Source organism: Leptidea sinapis, chromosome 10 (genome assembly GCF_905404315.1).
Source record: "Leptidea sinapis chromosome 10, ilLepSina1.1, whole genome shotgun sequence".
Taxonomy (NCBI): Eukaryota; Metazoa; Arthropoda; class Insecta; order Lepidoptera; family Pieridae; genus Leptidea; species Leptidea sinapis.
Window position 1 is genome coordinate 3,419,768 of NC_066274.1, and position 18,897 is coordinate 3,438,664.

At 36.6% G+C, this 18,897-nt stretch overlaps 1 protein-coding gene across 1 annotated transcript in view; it reads left to right on the plus strand.

Moving 5' to 3' along the window:
- Positions 1–18,897, plus strand: part of LOC126966508 (patj homolog) — a 35,532-nt gene that overhangs the window by 13,757 nt on the left and 2,878 nt on the right. The window contains exons 6-11 of the mRNA XM_050810621.1: positions 1,002–1,169; positions 6,752–6,891; positions 8,277–8,462; positions 9,142–9,287; positions 10,247–10,382; positions 15,347–15,513. Of these exons, the coding sequence (XP_050666578.1) occupies positions 1,002–1,169; positions 6,752–6,891; positions 8,277–8,462; positions 9,142–9,287; positions 10,247–10,382; positions 15,347–15,513 (943 nt within the window). The remainder of the gene's footprint in view (positions 1–1,001; positions 1,170–6,751; positions 6,892–8,276; positions 8,463–9,141; positions 9,288–10,246; positions 10,383–15,346; positions 15,514–18,897) is intronic.

Here is an 18,897-nt window from a genome sequence, read left to right on the forward strand (position 1 = left end):
CAATCAATATATATGTACGTAATTATTGTTACGACCTAGCCGTCGTGGCTGTAATCGCAACGCCTTCTTGACGGACTGAAAAAGAAATGAAAAACAGTGTTGAATTATATCCAACGAATATGCTGAGTAGCAAACCTTTTTGGGACAAAACACTGCAAACACCACCTTATGATGTTGCTATAGAATAAGCCTTACTTTACTTTTTTCCTTGGTTCTTGGTGTATATTAATATTATTTAGTTTTATTTAGATTAGGTATGTATATTATATTGGTAACAGGTTAGTTTCATCTATCAATATTAAAGTATGAAAGTATGTTGCTAATAGACATTTTACCATAAGAAATACGAATTCAATTCTAACTTGTTATAAAAAATATGAGAATTATTTATATTTTCAAAATTAAAGTCATACCCCCTTATTCATAATAGTCGGCTAACTTAAAGCATTGCTAATTCTCACTCTGTTTTCTTCTTTTGACCTAAGTCAGAATGAGATAAAACACTCCTGAGCGGCTGTTTAAAGTTAGCGGACCATTATAAATAAGGGGGATAGTGTTAGTATCTGTATGTCACGTAATCGAAAACGCCGACCACCATTTTGTGACGTTACTATAGCAGAAACAATTTGATTTTAACAACACACCAACGATGTGGACTATAAAAGGTCGTTTTTATACTTTTTAGAAGCACCAATAAGGATTGCACTGCACATTTAATGTTTCTTTGTTTATGTTATTATGACGTCACGATCATGGCGCGACTGTTAATTGTATAACTTTAAAACAATTTTTCTTAGCATAAAGTGGAATAATTTCGTGGAAACTAAAAATACGAGTTGGCTATCGAATCTTTACGATCATTTTAGAGTATATTTAAAGAAATCGAAATTAGCCTATTATTTAGATAAGTTTTTCATATTATTTGTAATTATATTTTGTAAATGTTTTACCTGTATTTGTAGTGTTTGTTCCAAATAAAGATAAACTTACAACTGTTGTAGGTACCTGCGCGGGCCAAAGTTCGAACAGCTGCAACAGGCGATAGCGGCCGGAGAGAGTGCAGCCGCTGCATCGCACCACAACCCCTTCCTGCACATGCACCGCGACGACCGCGACCACGGTCACGACGACCACGGTCACGACGACCACGGCCACGTGCCCACGATCAAGTGAGCTCCAAGTCAAATTAGTTATAAGTTAACTCTAACTATGGGCCTTATGAGAAAGCTCATGGTCGCTCACAGGGCAATGGAGAGGGCTATGCTCGGAGTATCGAATCTGAAATGAGGAGATCTGTAGGAGAAGTAAAGTCACCGTCATTGTCAAATGCAATTGACGTGCGAAACTGAAGTGGCAACGGGCAGGGCACATAGTTCGAAGGACAGATGGCCGTTGGGGCAGTAAAGTAATCGAATGGCGACCACGTACCGGAAGACGTAGTGTTGGTAGGCCCCCCACAAGATGGACCGACGATCTGGACAAGATCGCCGGAATACGTCCGATGAGGACAGCGCAGGACCGATCGTCGTGGAAATCTTTGGGGGAGGCCTTTGTCCAGCAGTGGACGTCTTCCAGCTGATGATGATAAGTTAAGTAAATAATACGAACGCACTTACAGGGGAACCTAACAGTGTTACACAAACTTAATTACTTAATAGAAATTTGACATTGAGTACCGCAAAAGTTTTCACATATTTAATATTACTAAAGTGTTGATGATTACATAGGTTGGCATGTAGAAAGGACGTTAGAGTATATAATATTATTAATATTGATTATTTTGTTTATATGGACAGTTAGACAATAATATATTATTTTAGTGACCGACCCACACATTGACAGATCCCATCTACTTTAATGTTCCGCTCTCAACTAACCACTTGTTCTTATTTTAAGTATATTATTGTAATTAATCGAGAAATGTAATCGATAACAGCAGATTCTCTTGATGACAAGAGGGCCCGAGATATAGAGGGCCTCTCGAATAGTAAAAAAAATGTCAAAATGATATTTAAATATTCTATGTGACGTCATTTGTTGTTTTCGCTTCTCACGTAACAGGAACGATGGCTTTATTTGTCAATTTGAATGTGATACACTACTTGAAGTTTTTGACATGATTCATATAATGAAACTATCTTATAACATTAAAATGAACCATCATCTTTTACTGAATAGATGCGTATTAATTAATAATTCCATTAATAAAGTGAGGACGGGGTCACCAGACAATATATATATATATATATGCAAATAACAAGTACCTACTCTCTCATCACGTCAGCAATACACGCATCGGTATTTTATATACAATTATAAAATACTGATAATTGTGAAACCATGATAATATAAGATATATCTTATTACCTGTAAACGAGCAATTCTTCTTTATATATTATATAATCTGAATCTCGGAAACGGCTTCAACGATTTTAATCAAATTCATTACAAAGGTAAATTTCGCCACAATACTATAATAGCTCAGATGGGACATTAAGTGATCCAGAAAGCAGAAGACCCCGGTTTGAATCCAGATGTCCTATTAGTTTTTTTTTTGTTCAAGTTTTGTACATTCTTAAAAATCTGAGCAAGGCTCAGTCGTCCGGATGTAAAATATTGTAGGACAAAACATATTTTTAGTTAATAACGGTAATAAGAGGACGGATCTTGTTGTTTCCAGCTATCGAGGTCAAAAGAAGTTGCCGATACGATATGTGAAGTAATTCAAATTGTGTAATGTATTCATTATTAGATAATCAGTAATGTTCTAAGGTATGCTATTATGGTAACAGCTACTTATTTTTGTATGTACTTTAGACATAGACATATTTTTATTTCACATCACACAAATAAACAATTTATCAAAGAAAGTTAAAGAAAGGCATTGAAGCCTATAAATATACAAGGTTACATTAATATCTAAAAATAAAACATAGCAATATCGCTTAAAGTAATGAAGTATTACTTTGATGAATATATGAATTTGTATAATAGGTACAATCAATAATAATGATGCGGAAATGGACACTGCAAATGTAAAAAAATGTATCTGCCAATTACGAGACAATTCTGCCAATTCGCGTTGTGGTTTAGAAACGTTTGAATATTATCGGAGGTTATCAATTCGATCGGTATTTTTTTATGTATGTACACCGATAACTCTGAGATTTATGATCCGATTTACGTACGTTTTTCTTTAGTTCGATGCAGAATAGATGCTATTTACTCCCATAAAAGTTTTACATAGTTTGACCTAGTAGTTTTTATTTTATGAACGTTTATGGTTTACCTGGACGATATAATTGTTTTTTACTCAGGCTGATTATATATATTATAATTATTAACTGACTCTTAAAAGTAATAATTAAAAAAAAACTACGTTTAAAAAAACCGACTTCAAAAACTGAAAAGTATCAAATAACTAAAAATTTAATATAATACACCTTTACCTTTAATTTTAATAAAATACTATTATTTGTATGTGCTACATATTGATAGCTTTGAAGTTGGTGCCAAGCCAAATGTAATAGTAAGTACCTACACTCGCCACGCGTGACTTTGAGCGGGATAGCTTCGTCTTGAACATAGTTTCTCAACCTTATTTTGCTCACCGCCCACTTTGAGAATATGTTTTTTTCTAGAGCCCCCCATCTTAATTTTACTTACCACCTATCGCGAATTTAAAACAGCTATTGCCACGATTATATTTAAATGTAAGATATTATATTATAGTCGTAAGGCAGGAATATGACCCCTATCCTATTTCTGATTTTAAAATGAAGAATGAAAGAAGAATGTTCCAATGGGAGCAATTAAAACGCATGCTTAGTTATATTGAGGAATGTTTTTTTTGACATTCAAAAGACATGAATTTATGACATAACTAATGAGAAGGTTGAATTTGATGCACTTTAAGGAGTTTGTTAATATCAGGCTCGATTTTACTTAAAAACAGCCGTAAGTCGCCGCGTGAACATGAAGCTGATTTGTCTTTTTAGTTACCAACGTTGCTACACCACTAAATCCACGTTCAGCTAAATAGCAAGATGAGAATGCTATCAGAAATCGTTGAACAATCAATCATAATCCTGGGTACAGTTGTGAAATCGGCTTCTGCAGCCAAAATTCTTGGTAGCCATTCTTGAATTTAATTTTTAATTCCTCGTTTGTCGTCAGTTCTATTAGTTCTTCTTCTAACTGGGATGATCCTGCTGTGTTAACATTTGAAAAAGGATCCAAATCCCAGTCTGATATATCTATGTTTAAAACGTCCTGGAATCGTTCCTTGAAATCTCTGTGGAGGTTGACAGTAAACAAGCAAGTTGTCGTTATTGAATGATACTCCTGATAAATTTGGGAAGTTATTGGATTCCCGTCTGCCGATATTTCGTTTGTATAATAGTAGTTTGGATACAAAAGCAGCAATGCTATTTTTTGTCTTAATCAAGTTTAAGTCATCACCTTGAAGTTGGAGGTTGACATCATTAAACAATTTATACAGGTCTGTCAAGTACGCAATATCGTTCTTTGATGAGATGAGGTTGTCGCGCAATTCTGGGTCTTTGTTTTCTAGGAAGTCTATTACAGATCCAAACAGATTCTAAAATCGAGTCAAGCAAGTACCTTTTGACAGCGCACCTCTGTGTGAAGCAGCATTCGGTTGAAATCTTCATCATTAGCAATGCAAATCTGACTAAATAATCTGTCATTCAACGAGTTTGATTTTATTAACTGATCTGATGACATATTGCAGTGATATATGGAGGCGTTCATTCAGATTTTTCGCTGGCGATGAATTACGCAATGCACAGCAAGCACGCCAGGAATTTTATGTTTTAAGCACGCTATGAAGCCTTTTTGACGCCCTGTCATAGCCGGTGCCCCATCCGTAGCAACTGACAAAATATTATTCAAAGGAATTTCCTTTTCGGCACAACCTTTCCAGAGTATTAAATATAGTTTCTCCTTTTGTATCCGTTTCCGTTTTTCTCATCCTTAATGAACCTCACGTATGACAATAACAATACTTCATTGGTGGGTAAAGTGGACTCATCCAGCTGAATTGAAAATTGACAAGTCTGCAGATAATTGCACAATGATTCTTCAATGTTTTTAGCCATCTTATCAATTCGTCTTTGCACAGAACTATTGCTCAAAGGAATTTTTCGGATAATATCTGCAGCTGGTTTATGGAGTACAGTGGTTATTACTTCTTTGATTGCTGGTAAAATTATATCTTCCCCAATAGTGTGTGGTTTCCCTGTTTTAGCAATCAACAATGATGCTGATGAAAAAAGTTTTAATATAGTTGGCTGAATTTCGTACTTCTTTTTCATGTCTTGAAAATAGGGTCACATCTTTGTGTTTCTTATCCGGGTGTATTTTATTTAAATGATCTTGAAGTCTAGAAGGCTTCATCGCTTCATTTGAAAATGTTTTTTTACAAATAAGGCACAATGGCGATGATGGATTTGTGGGATTTTCGATAAATCCATATTAATTAATATAATCCGCACAATACTGCCGCCTCTTCTTTTTTTGCTTCCGACATGGTTTGCACTTTACAGATACGTGAGTAAAAGATTAACTTCTAAAAGCCTGTTCTTAATTGCGCGCGATAATTCTAATGAAAATAAAATAAACAATCATTGCCTTTATATAGGTTGGAGATATTTAACATGTAACGACAGGAATAAGATAAACATGCAGTGACTCGTTTGTAACACCCGGCGCGAAAGGTAGGGATTGACCGCGGCCCCGAACCGGTTCGCTTGCCAGTTTAGATTATAAACATGAACAGAACATAGATTAATAATTATTAATTAATGTTTTGTGTATCTTTATTTTATTATAATTTTTACAAATATTAAGGATCTTTTGGAAATTAAAATTTATATAATCTTAATCTCTGTACTTTAACCTCGATTGTAGTACTTTTTATTTTATAGTTTTTAGTAATGATGATTTTAATCCATTGCTCGTCCTACCAAAATACGTGCACACGTGATAAAAATGATTACAATACCTACAATAACAGAAATTAAACGATATTAATTTTTATTTTACTTTAGTACGTGATGAGCGTGTATTTTTTTGCCTTTTTAGACTATATTCTTAAATCTACCCACGCCCCATCTGCGCCATTTCAATGCCCCCTAATTTTCTCTGGATCTTCTACTGCCCCTCCGAAAATCTCAAACGCCCACAAGGGGGCGTTATCGCCCACGTTGAGAACCTATGCTCTAGAACATAACAACCCAAGCGGATAGACACGCATGGCGAGATAACCTTAATAATTACAGTCAGTAAGCTGTTTATAATATTAAGTTTTATTTTGTTTAGGGCTTGGCACCGACTTAAAACCTATCAATAGGTAGAAAATATAAATAATAGCATTTTATTAATATTAAAGGTAAAGGTGTATTAAATTAAATTTTTAGTTATTTGATACTTTTCTGTTTTTGAAGTCGGTTTTTTTAAACGTAGTTTTTTTTTACTTTACACTTAGCTGAATATAGGAAAGTCTCAAAACTCTGGTAATCCTCGATTCGTTGTTTTTTGCAAATGAGTTTATTTGATAATAAGTGGCAGATTTTCTGTTATATAATTTTTTTAAACGTTAAAAACGGTAACAAAAGGGTAGAACGCAAGAAAAGTTGGTAGAGTTATTTTTTATGCTATGAGTAATATGTTTCTGCTAGATTATAAGTGTGTCTTATACATCTTCAATATACCTTAGAATACATTGCAGGCCAGAAAATGATGATTTAGTTGGTGAGCCAGCAAGCCCACCTCCACCCGCAGCGTCGCATCGGTCTCAGCCGTCGTTTGAGATGCCCCGGAGCCAAGAACAAAAGGACGCCATCAAGAAGAAATGGCAAGCCATACTCGGTATGTATTTTATGTTTTGTTATGTGGGTAGCGCCACCTATTGCATTATATTGATATTAAAAAAGTAAAGAAAGTGTAGTTCGAAAATTCCGTGAAAAACGCACTGTAACACGAGATCACTTTCTAGCATTACAAGAACGTTCAAAAGTACCTTTGCTTCCCGGGGGCGACAAAATAATAGGAGAGTCCCAGGTCTAAGGGTGTCGGAAGAGGTGACTAATGACTGCGATAGTCAGGCTATTGAAACAAGCTAAAAGACCATACCATATAAACCATCTTATAAACAAAATAAGGGTCAGAATTTGGTGAGGGAATAGTGTGCTGTACGGCACTCTCGGTGTTGTTGTATATGAAAAATCTAGTGCCCGGGCGCACTGTGATTTCGGTAGTTATAGACTCGAACAGAAAATCGGTGTAAAGTAACGAACTGGTGCCAATTGGAGTGTCAAGCACCGGCTAACACGCCGGCGACCGACCATGGCGAAAGCCGTAGTGTCGGTTTTGGTCGGGTGGCGATCTTATGTTATATGTACCTAACACATAGATACACCGAAAGCTATGTCCAGCCTATCACTTAGCCTGGACATAGCGAAGGCCTTTGATCGTGTATGGTACAAGATACTTCCATCTTCCATCAGTTGGGCTGAGTTTTTGCAAGTGGACCAAAAGTTTCCTCAGTGGGCGCGGCGCGACACAGGTTGTTGCAACATATAGTACTGGAGATGCCGTATACACTGGCCATGCAGATCTTTTGAAATCGTCGACCAGTGCCGGAGAAAACTTGTGTCTTCTATCCAGTCCTCTCTTAAGAAGGTCGCGGAATGGGGTAAAATAAACCTTGACCAAATTAACCCCCAGAATACTTAAGATTTTGCGCGCTTCTCATTAAAAAAAACCATTTGTCGTATCACCGCTCTTAAAGCTTCGCCTACTGTCGGAGTTCTGGGTATCGAAGTTTCGATTACGATTGCCAATGCGGATCATTTTAAAAGCAAGGCTCGTATTCGTTTGTCCTCCATTTCCATAAAAATATATATAGTTGTGCGTATTTGATGAGATTTATTTTATTTATTTATGTAGTTTTTAGGTTGCTTATGAAGCTGTGAAGAATTTATCCAAATGTTTTGAGTTTTCTTTAGTGTTAATTCCGCCAATATTTGTCTTCAAACAATTCGACACGTGTTCCGCCTCTACACGAGACATCCTCAGTAGATGTTGACTCGCCAAATTCTGGCACGACACCCAAGTGTGATGTGCACTATGAATAATTTAATTGATAGAATGTTTGATAAAGTGGTGAGGTTCATTATTACATTGTGAAGAATTTGATAGATCATATTTGTGATATTGTGTTGAGGTTGGTATGTATGTATGTACAATTGTAGGGGAGGATGTGGAGATAGTAGTGGGCGTGGTGGTCCGCGGCGGGGGGGGGCTGGGCATCTCCCTGGAGGGCACCGTGGACGTGGAGGGCGGCCGCGAGGTGCGCCCCCACCACTACGTGCGCTCTGTGCTGCCCGAGGGACCCGTGGGCCGCGCCGCCGTGCACCGCCCGGGAGACGAGCTGCTGGGTGACTATACCAATTATTATACTGAGAGTGTACCGTACTTGGGTTATGCCGCATAACACAAAACTTGTTGTATGCTTAATTTATTAGTAGCGAATGATTAGATTTATTTGTAAGTTAATGAACCATAATGAATTTGGTTTCACTACGGGCTTATCAACAATTAATGCGGTTATTATACTCATCGAACACATCTTTGACGCCTGGGAAGAGTCATGCATTGGGCATTTTTTGTGATTTGTGCAAAGCATTTGACTTTGTTCACCATGAAATTTTACTCCTAAAATTAAATCATTATGAAGTTAAAAATACAGCCCTATTCGCCGCACGAGCCAATCCACCAAAACACAAACCTGGGACGGTTTGGAGTTTTGGTAGATTGGCTCGTGGTGGCTGAGTGCGCTTGAGCGAACGACAGAATCTCCTTTGATCAAGACAAAACAGACAGCGAGCGGTTCGCCCAGCGGCACGTTCGACCCCGTCCACATTGCGAGCGAACGCTACTTTAACGGTGGTTTAAGAAGTTTTGTCAACGCAACGTGCACTCTTGTAATTGGCTCTTTATAATCATGTTTAATAAAATAAGTTGTGTAGCTGTTCGTTTTCAATTAAAATAATAATTGTATTAGAAACTGATTATGGTATTATGATTTGTTTAAAGATGCTTGATGGTTAATTTCAGAGGTGAACGGCCACAGGTTGCTGGGCATGAACCACCTCGAGGTGGTCTCCATCCTCAAGGAGCTGTCCAGCGAGGTGTGCATGGTGTGCGCTCGGGCGCGGCCTCCGCCCGCGGACCTGGCGCCGCCCGCGCCCACGCTCGTCAAGGTAAGGGCTCACTAGTGACCAGAGATATATCTACTACAGTGGCGGCGGGATGGGATGGCTATTTGTGTCCTACATTATTGATCTTTGATATTTTGATATCCTTTTTTGTACGATGTTGTGAGATACCTTTATTTAGTTTAAATATATGGCCGTTTGAATACAAATGAAGTCAACGATCATCTGAATAAGAAAGAACACGTGCTGGCTTTATTTATTGATTTTTTGCATGCTTTTGATATTTTGGAGCACAAGCTACTGTTAGAAAAGCTTTCTAGCTGTGGTATGCGTGGACCGTAATTAAAATGGTGCGAAAATTGTCTCCATAATAGAACTTTTACAGTTACGATTGATACTGCAATATAGAAGGCATGTAGCATTTACAGAAGGTACAGCGCAGGGCTCAGTGTTGGGCCCTGTTCACTTTCTCTCTCACATGTTAATGATATGCATAATTGCTTAAAGTACTCCATGTGTTATCAATTTGCAGATGATACAGGCCTGCTGACCGCGAATAAAGATCCTAAAAATGCTTGCGACCACCTGCAGTCTGATTTTATGGGGTAGCACAGCTAGCCAGTATCGTTTGACACTATAAACTAATACAAGCCTTATGGTCTTTATGCGAAAGTATCAATTTTTCGTAATAGAAATTAACATATGTTTTAACACTTATTTGAATTGGCGCTAATTGACTAGGCCAATCAGAAGTCCGAATTTAAATATGTGTATTATGAGATATTATAATGTTTAAATGTTGTTTATGCTTAAATGAATTAGGGTATGCTGGTTTAATGTATTCATAACGCTATTCTACTTCTACTATCTTATTGTGGTTTTAAAACGCGAGCTGTGTTTTCATGTAGTTGGGTCTGCATTTCTCCCATTGATTCTGGTCGTAACTTAGATGTAAACCTGTCGGCAAACCTAGTAAATAAATAAATAAAATAATAATGTTACAGGCGAAATCTGACGGCAGTTTGGCTGGCGCAGGCGCAGAGGAGGGCGCGACACTGAGCGCGGGCGGCAAGGTGCGGTCGCGGAGCCTGGAGCCGCTGACCGGCCTGGCCATGTGGTCCTCCGAGCCGCAGGTCATAGGTACCGTCACTGATGTCACATGTTGCATAGCTCAAAACATCACTTCTTCTCTAAAGTTTTACCTTTTTCCACCATTTCGGATAATGTTTAGCTTTAATTCATTTATTTATTTATTTAAATTTATTTAATTCAAGGAATATCAACAGCTATTTACACAAAATAAAAATACAATAAAAACTTAGAGCTAATTACAGATAATCACTAATAGACAGTAAAAGTAGTAAGAAGCAAAATTATAAAGAGTAAACATGTAATATTATAATCTAATAATAAGCCCGATTAATATTCATTATACAGGTTTCGGTTTCAAAAAATGATTTTATGATACATTGTTTCATTACGTTAACAGTTGTACTAAAAATATCAAAATTAATTATTTCACTGCATAACTTATGTGGTGGAGGTGGAGGTGGTGGAGCTAGCCCGCTAGATATAACTATTGCTTCGGTAGTTAGTAGATGATTGAGGTACATACCATACATGGTTATGGCGTAGTGTAGTAGACGAAGTTCTCCATGAAATTGTCGAAAGAAGATCTGGACAATCAAATGAGAAAGAGTGCTAGAAACTCATTGCTACTCTTTTAAATAAATATTAATTACACGTTCATCATTTTACAAATCATTAAAATAAGTGATGCGATTAAAATACCTTAACGTTAGAACTTTCACATTAGAGCATAACGAGTGGGTGGTGGATAGCACCCGCCCCACGTCGGTTATATTTGTTTTTAAAACAATTCGACACGTGTTTCGCCTCTACACGAGACATCCTCAGGACGTGTTGTCTCGCCAAAATCTGGCACGAGACTCAACTTAGTCGAGGCGTCTTAGGCGTCTTAGTAGAGGCGAAACACGTGTCGAATTGTTTTAAAAACAAATATTGGCGGAATTAACAATAAAGAAAACTTAAATCATTTGTATAACTACGATCTTAAACTATTATTAGACTTGATATTTACTTCTTGGCTAGAGTGTTAACCCATTTTTGTCGCATCACTTAACCTCTGGTGTTCTAGATATCCACATAAGGTTGCCTCACTACTTCCCATGTCGTGAGTCTTATGCCAGTTTTCCCCTCTTATATTAAAAAAATATAGAACAACTCAACATGTAGAAAGTGGGTGTTTAGTTTAAACAATGAAATGGTACTACAACTTTTATTTAAATAATTAAAATATATCATTTATAATGAGATTGAGTTATAAATAAATACATTAGAAAATTACGTTACTGGAAATTATAAGGAAAGAAGAAGGCAAATAATATTATTGCAAGCTTGAATCTATATATGTATACAGTCCGCATGGGCGTGCATTCCATATATGCCTCTAGGCATTGCCTACCTCGTTATCAAAGTATTAAATAAAATAAATGAATACAGTTACTCAATATATAACAAAAATAAAATATTTAATAATAAAGTTGATTAAGTTTAATTTGCTTCCGTTATTCTATAACCAAACTTCTATTGAACACCGACTCACTCAATATTTCCTTACGCTAGATACATACTACATTCGTACGATAGGCAGTCCTAAAATGCCTATACGACGCAACGAGTATTTTATTGATCTTATTTAGAAAAGTATTGGTCACAGTTGAACGATATTCAGCAATGTATGGGCGGCTAGATAGGCATACCTACTTACGATTTGTAGCGAGATATACCGATTACCCGACATCTGTCTCACTCCCTCTATATTAGGAGTTTATGGCTATTTCGGTTATTTGTCTTCATGAGTATCATTAGAGTAAATAGGTATATTCGTTGATTAATAAATAGTATTTTATTTTTATTATAGTTCATTCCGTCATCCGTGACCCGTGTTAAGTTTTACTTTGATAAAAAGTTGATGTGTGATTTGTGTTTAAAATAGGTATTGGGTTTTAAAAATATAGGTAAGTAATAGAGAAATTAAATTAGTGTGCCGGTTATGATATAGGTAGAGCTGGTTTCAATAATAAATACAATAAAAATTATTTCTTTTAATAGACGAGTTATACTTTTACGAGTAATGTTCATGCATTTTTGAGATATTTATGTTGGTGAAAATTTACCGTTCGACCGGCCCATAACTAATGTTATTGTGGCAAAAGAAGTGGTAAGTGAATTTATATATACAGTAGGCGCTCGATAATCCGGCGCTCAGCAATCTGACACGCTCAGTAGTCCGGCAGTTTGGGACTCAGGTAGCGCGCTCTATAATCCGGCATTTTACATAGCTGAACGGCGGACTACTGAGCGGGTTCGAGTAGTTTCTCTCGCTCGGCAGTCCGGGCCTAACCTTAACAGTGAAGCCACGTGTTTGTTTTGCTTTTTCTTGTTTCGCAGCGTCGCTTTGACAAAATGGCGGACAAAAAACGTAAACAGGAAACATTAAGTTTAATTTAAAAGATGGAAATTTTGCGAAAGTTGGATAGTGGTGAAAATCAGATGAAGTTGGCTGGTGAATATGGTGTAAGCCGTGCAACAATTTACGACATAAAAAAGAATTGTTAGAAGATCGAAAACTTCGCCAACACTGCTGACGCCGGGACGAGTTCGCGACAAACTATGAAGGTTGGAGAGTATTCTCTTATGGAGGACGCGTTGTATACGTGGTTTCTTCAAGAACGAGCCTATACGCCTCTTACTGGAGATATTATTCGTCAAAAAGCTTTAACTTTTTATGAAAAAATATATAAGAATGCCAACATAAAAGCTAGTGATGGATGGTTCATGAATTTCAAATCCAAATATGGTCCAGATATGGTTTCAAATCCAGAATACGTTTATTGACTGTAACAGGCGAAAAATTATCTAGTGACACATCAGCCGTCGCTCCATTTGTCGAGAAATTTAAGAAAAACATTGACGACAACGAAAGCGGCCTGTTTTGGAGAGTTTTACCTAACAAAACTTATGTTTACAGAAAGGAGTCAGAAGCTCCAGGCAGGAAAGTGTTAAAAGACAGGGTCACTTTTATGCCCTGTGCAAATGCTAGTGGCACTCATAAGCTTAAGCTGCTGTTTATAGGAAAAGCGAAAAATCCTAGAGCATTTAAAAATGTTAATCTTCCACTTGTGTATAAAAATCAAAACAAGGCATGGGTAACTAAAAAATTATTCATTGATTGGTTTCACAATGATTTTGTGCCTGAGGTACGTAAATTTTTGAAAAGCAAGAATCTTCCGCCTAAAGATGTTCTGTTGTTGGATAATGCACCTGCCCAAATGATGAGTTATCATCTAGGGATTTTTGATGAGTTATCACTTTTTATGCCACCTAATTGCACACCGTTACTTAAACCTATGGACCATGAAGAAGAGTGGTATTCAGAAGACGAATTACCTCTTGCAGAACTGAAGCAAATGTTGTTCCTAAGTAATCAGACAGAGTTGACTGAACAAGATATTGAGGAATGGTTTTCGGAAAACTCGGATTCTCACCCTGCAATGACCGATGAAGAAATAATAAATGATGCTGTTTCTAGCTCTGAACAAGATTATTTGGAAATGACCTTTCTTAGTCTCACGAACACCTTAGTGAAGGCTGAAGATGCCCTGAAATCAATAGATGTCAGTATCCGCTGGGCAGAGGAAAATAACGCTACCAACGACATTTTACTGAATTTGAGAAAGTTAAGAGAAATGATAATTATAAAAAAATATTATGGCAAGAAGCAAGCGAAAATTGACAATTTTTTGGTCAAAACGTCATCTTCCTCTTCCGCAACTGAAAATGTCACAAATGATGAACACGTGTAATAATATACCTACATATTTGTGTTTTTTATTTTTATAATAATTTCACCTAACCATATTAAAATAGTCATTTACTGTGAATCTATAATATGTAGACTTTATTTTACATTGTATATGTGTAAAAAGCTTTTACTTCCTATATAAATTCGATAATCCGGCAGTTCCGACAATCTGGCCAATAGAGGGAAAAATCGGGTGCCGGATTATCGAGCGCCTACTGTGTATCAATTAGGTAAATTATCTAGAAAAGCTAAAGGACCGTATTAAAATTATAATATGAACTATGAAGCCGACAGCGCTGTGCTATTTTGAGGTCATAAGTACAAAAAAATTATATAATAATTTGAGTCTTTATACAAAGGTCCTCTGTGATTTGAGTTTAAAGTCCTTTTTCGAAGCCACAAATGTTTTGAAAAAAATATTACTTTATTTAGAGCTTTCAATAATAATTAAAGGTATAAATATTATCATAAACGCATGAAATATTAGGTTTGACAGTAAATGATTGCAGTATGGGTGTTTACCGCTAGATGGCGGTAAAAATGAAAGTATGTGTAATCTTAGAATTATAATAACAAATAATGTTTGTTAAATAAACACGCATGCTTTGGCTATTGAAATAAAATAAGAAAGCAATTTAAGGTATACTTGTTCTTCGAATGACACAAACTAAAATATTAGGTTGACCATATGGTACGGAAACTATATGCGAAACACAAAACTATGTAGATGTATGTAGATTGTAGTATGTAGATTTCAAAACCTAGTACTGTCAGACTAGAGCCCGGTTCTACGACTAGTTAGATCTACAGTGCTTACCTTGCTAGAAAACCAATGCACGCCACTGACCTTCCGGAATGCAGGCAATGTCAACCTTATCAGTTTTGTAGTACCGTTTATGGTAGTCTTGAAATGTTTCGCGGTAAAGGGATGTAAATTAACTCTATGTATATGAAATACATTTTTATTTTATTATATTCCTTCATATGTATAAATTGGATGTAGTTCCTGAAAAACGTTCCAAGCCACAAACATCACATTTTAAGAACTTTGTCTGCATTAAAGTGTAATAAATATTAGTGTACCCACTCCACACGTGTGGGTTGGGCCACCAAGTCATCACTTACAGAGTCCGTTAATTAGAATCACGTGACCAGTTTTGTGTTGTTAACTGTGATTGTGGTTCGGAACGTTGTTTGTAATGCCGTGTTGTTCCAGAGCTGGTGAAGGGCGAGCGCGGGCTGGGGTTCTCCATCCTGGACTACCAGGACCCGCTGCGGCCGGCTCACACGCTGGTGGTGATCCGCTCGCTGGTCCCGGGCGGCGTGGCGCAGCAGGACGGCCGCCTCATCCCCGGCGACCGGCTGCTGTTCGTCAACGACCAGGTTCGAACAACACTTGGAGCTATTTATGGCGCTAACGTTATTTCTGCTGCTGTATTTTGGATTTATGATAAAAATATCTCGAGATCACTCCTGTGACCGCCGCAGCCTGTATTGGCATGCTTGGCGTCGATATATAGACATAACATTTGCGTTATTTTGATGAAGCGCTGTTCTACAGTATGACATCATAGGGGGAGTTGGATCTCTTAATCCTAATATGGAATAGTCCTTTGCTGGTTTAAAAAGTTAACCATGTTTTTTAATGAACATACAAATTTCTAATATATATAGACCAGTAAGCGTTAACAGATGGTGCTTTTTGAATAATGGTCTACACGATTCTAGAGAACTGACATTGCATAAAGCTGCCAGCTGCCTGTGCCAGAAAAACATTTGAAATATTAGTGGAGTTTCCCCATAGTATTAACCCGTACCGTAAAACTGACGCAATATAACCATGGTATGCAGTAAGTGCAGCATTAAAGGATACAGTTTGAGCTGTCTTAATTCTGTTATTATTATGATCTGCATACTATATTTACAATAATATGAGATAGTATGCAAATCATAATAATAACAGTTGTGACTATGATGGTGTTATACTTATTTATGCCACTGTTGTGTAATAAAGGGTATTACGAGGGCTGCACTAAAAGTTAATAAGGAATATTTCCACTGTTCCTCTCATATTAAAATCTTTTTAATTAAAAACTCCTTGGTTTTAAAAATCGAATACCATTTATTTATTTAAAAAAGATTCTCGGTCTTGTCACAAGATCTTTTCAAACTTGTTTAGTCGTTGAGAAAATGGAATTGACTCTAGAAAATTCTAGAACGATGATTGATTATGATTTTCGAAGTGGTTTAACAAAAAAACAGTGTGTTGACCAGATGATTTCTGCATTTGGTGATGAAGCCCCATCCAAAACCACAATTTATCGCTGGTTTGCTGAATTTCAACGTGGACGTGTCAAGCTCAGTGATGATCCCCGTCAAGGTCGCCCAAAAACTGCAGTCACCAAAGAAAACGTTGATACTGTGCGTAAGCTGATTGAGGAAGATCGACATTGACATACCGCGAAATTCAGGCAACTTTAGACATTGACATGAGTCAAATACAAAAAATCTTGCATGAACAATTAAGTGTAAAAAAGTTGTTTTCCCGATGGATACCGCATTTGCTCTATGAAGAGCAAAAAGCGGCTCGCGTTACTTGGTGCGTCAGAACTCTCGAAAGATTCTACGCAGGATCCTCAAATGCTGTATACAACATCGTATCAGGTGACGAATGCTGGATATACGCGTACGAACCCGAAACAAAAAACTAGTCACGAGTTTGGGTGTTCGCAAATGAGTTAAAGCCAACAAAAATTATTCGTTCACGGATTGTTGCAAAAAAAATGGTGGCCACGTTTGTCTCCAAAACCGGCCATGTTGCGACTATTCCTCTTGAGGGACAAAGAACGGTTAATGCAGAATGGTATGCTAGCATTTGTTTGCCACAGGTCGTTTCTGAACTCCGTTAAGAGAACTGCAACCGCCGCTTCATCCTCCATCACGACAATGCGAGTTCTCACACCGCGCACAGAACAAAAGAGTTTTTAGAGCAAGAAAACATAGAATTATTAGACCATCCGGCGTACAGCCCCGACCCTAATGATTTCTATACTTTCCCTAAAATAAAGAATAAATTGCGTGGTCAGAGATTTTCATCACCTGAAGAAGCTGTGGACTCCTACTAAACGGCCATTTTGGAGACCCCAACTTCCGAATGGAATGGTTGCTTCAATGATTGGTTCCATCGTATGGAAAAATGTGTCCAATTTCGCGGAGAATACTTCGAAAAGCAATAAACACATTTTTAATAGTAATGTTGTGTCACTTCCTTGATTCCCGATACTTTTAGTGCAGCCCTCGTCAAACACGAATGTGGATATTAGTATCACACGAGTGTTTTAATACCTAATTATCAATAGTTGCATGCAAGACTTTAACTTCTCCCATAATATGAATCCACTTTAAAAGATACTGAAACAGTTAGCTTACTCCTAACATTAAAAAAGCCAGACCTAGTAACCAATACATCATCCAAACGAGTGTTGTAATGTTGTACTAAATTTCATTACAACACTCGTTTGGATGATATTTGATGATGGCTATCAGGACATTGGGTGTTTTAATGTTGGCAATACGCTGACTGTTTTAGAATCTTTAATAGAAAGAAAGAAAGATTTTTTTTATTTTGAAACGTATAAGTAAGTAGATTTATGCAAAGACATAACATAAAAATAAATATAAACTTAAGATAGATAAACAAGCAAAAAACAAAGACTGAAACATTTCTATCATTTATATACGATTCAAAAAATGGTGCCAACTCAGCATGTTGCTGGTTTGAAAACCAACGCTGGTCTTCCGTTGGGCCATTTTGTGACGTCACGAAAAATATTTTGATATAAAATAAAAGCAAAACTTTACTGGTAGGAAACTAAAAGTAACGTGGTATAAAAACTAAATCTTATAAACTTACATAAGATTACCTAATTTAAAATTAATTTCTTAAGTGTTTCGATCTGGTTATAATTAACGATGGGCAATGAATGAGTTAGAACGTTCTACTTGTATACTCAGTGGCCGCATGTAAATAAATAGATAATTTCTGTTCGTTGCTTGTTACGTCAACTGACAATTATAATTTATCCCAAAAAAAAAACTAAAAAATGCAAATGTATAACAATCAGCATTAAAGTTCATAAAACTGCTAACAGCCAAGTATAAATAACTGACAACTGCCTAAATTATATATTTAAAGATCTAATTAAAATTGAGAGTTTATGTTTTGAATTGAAAAGATAATGGAGAAAACTAAATGTGGTGAGTACCTATTCTTGTACATTGTAATAAGTAAAAATATATTAGCTAAAATACTTTTATAAAGTACTGGTGTCATATCTCAGTGTTTCCTCTTGTTTCTGATGATTTAGGGCCGATATTTCAATCCTCAGATAAATCACCAGGTAACTATCGAGAGAATAAAATTAATTACTGTTTATCTAACGATTAAAAGTTTTGAATTTTTCAATCGCTTTTATCCAAAGAATAGTTGTCTGTGGTATTGTCGAAGCAACCTCACACTTCATACGTGCAAGCGAGATGGACATATATATTATTTAACGCATAAGACAGAGAAAGGTCGAAGGATGCTTGTTTGTCATTAGACATTTATCAAAACAATTAATAACAACAAACCTCTAATTCACTTGTTTATTTGTTCAGTGTTCAGTTATTGTTGTTATTTCAATTTAAAATTGTTTTCGTTGTTGTTGAGGAAATGGATTTCTTCTTCAATCGCGATGTCGTCAATTGTCTCAAAAATATCCATTA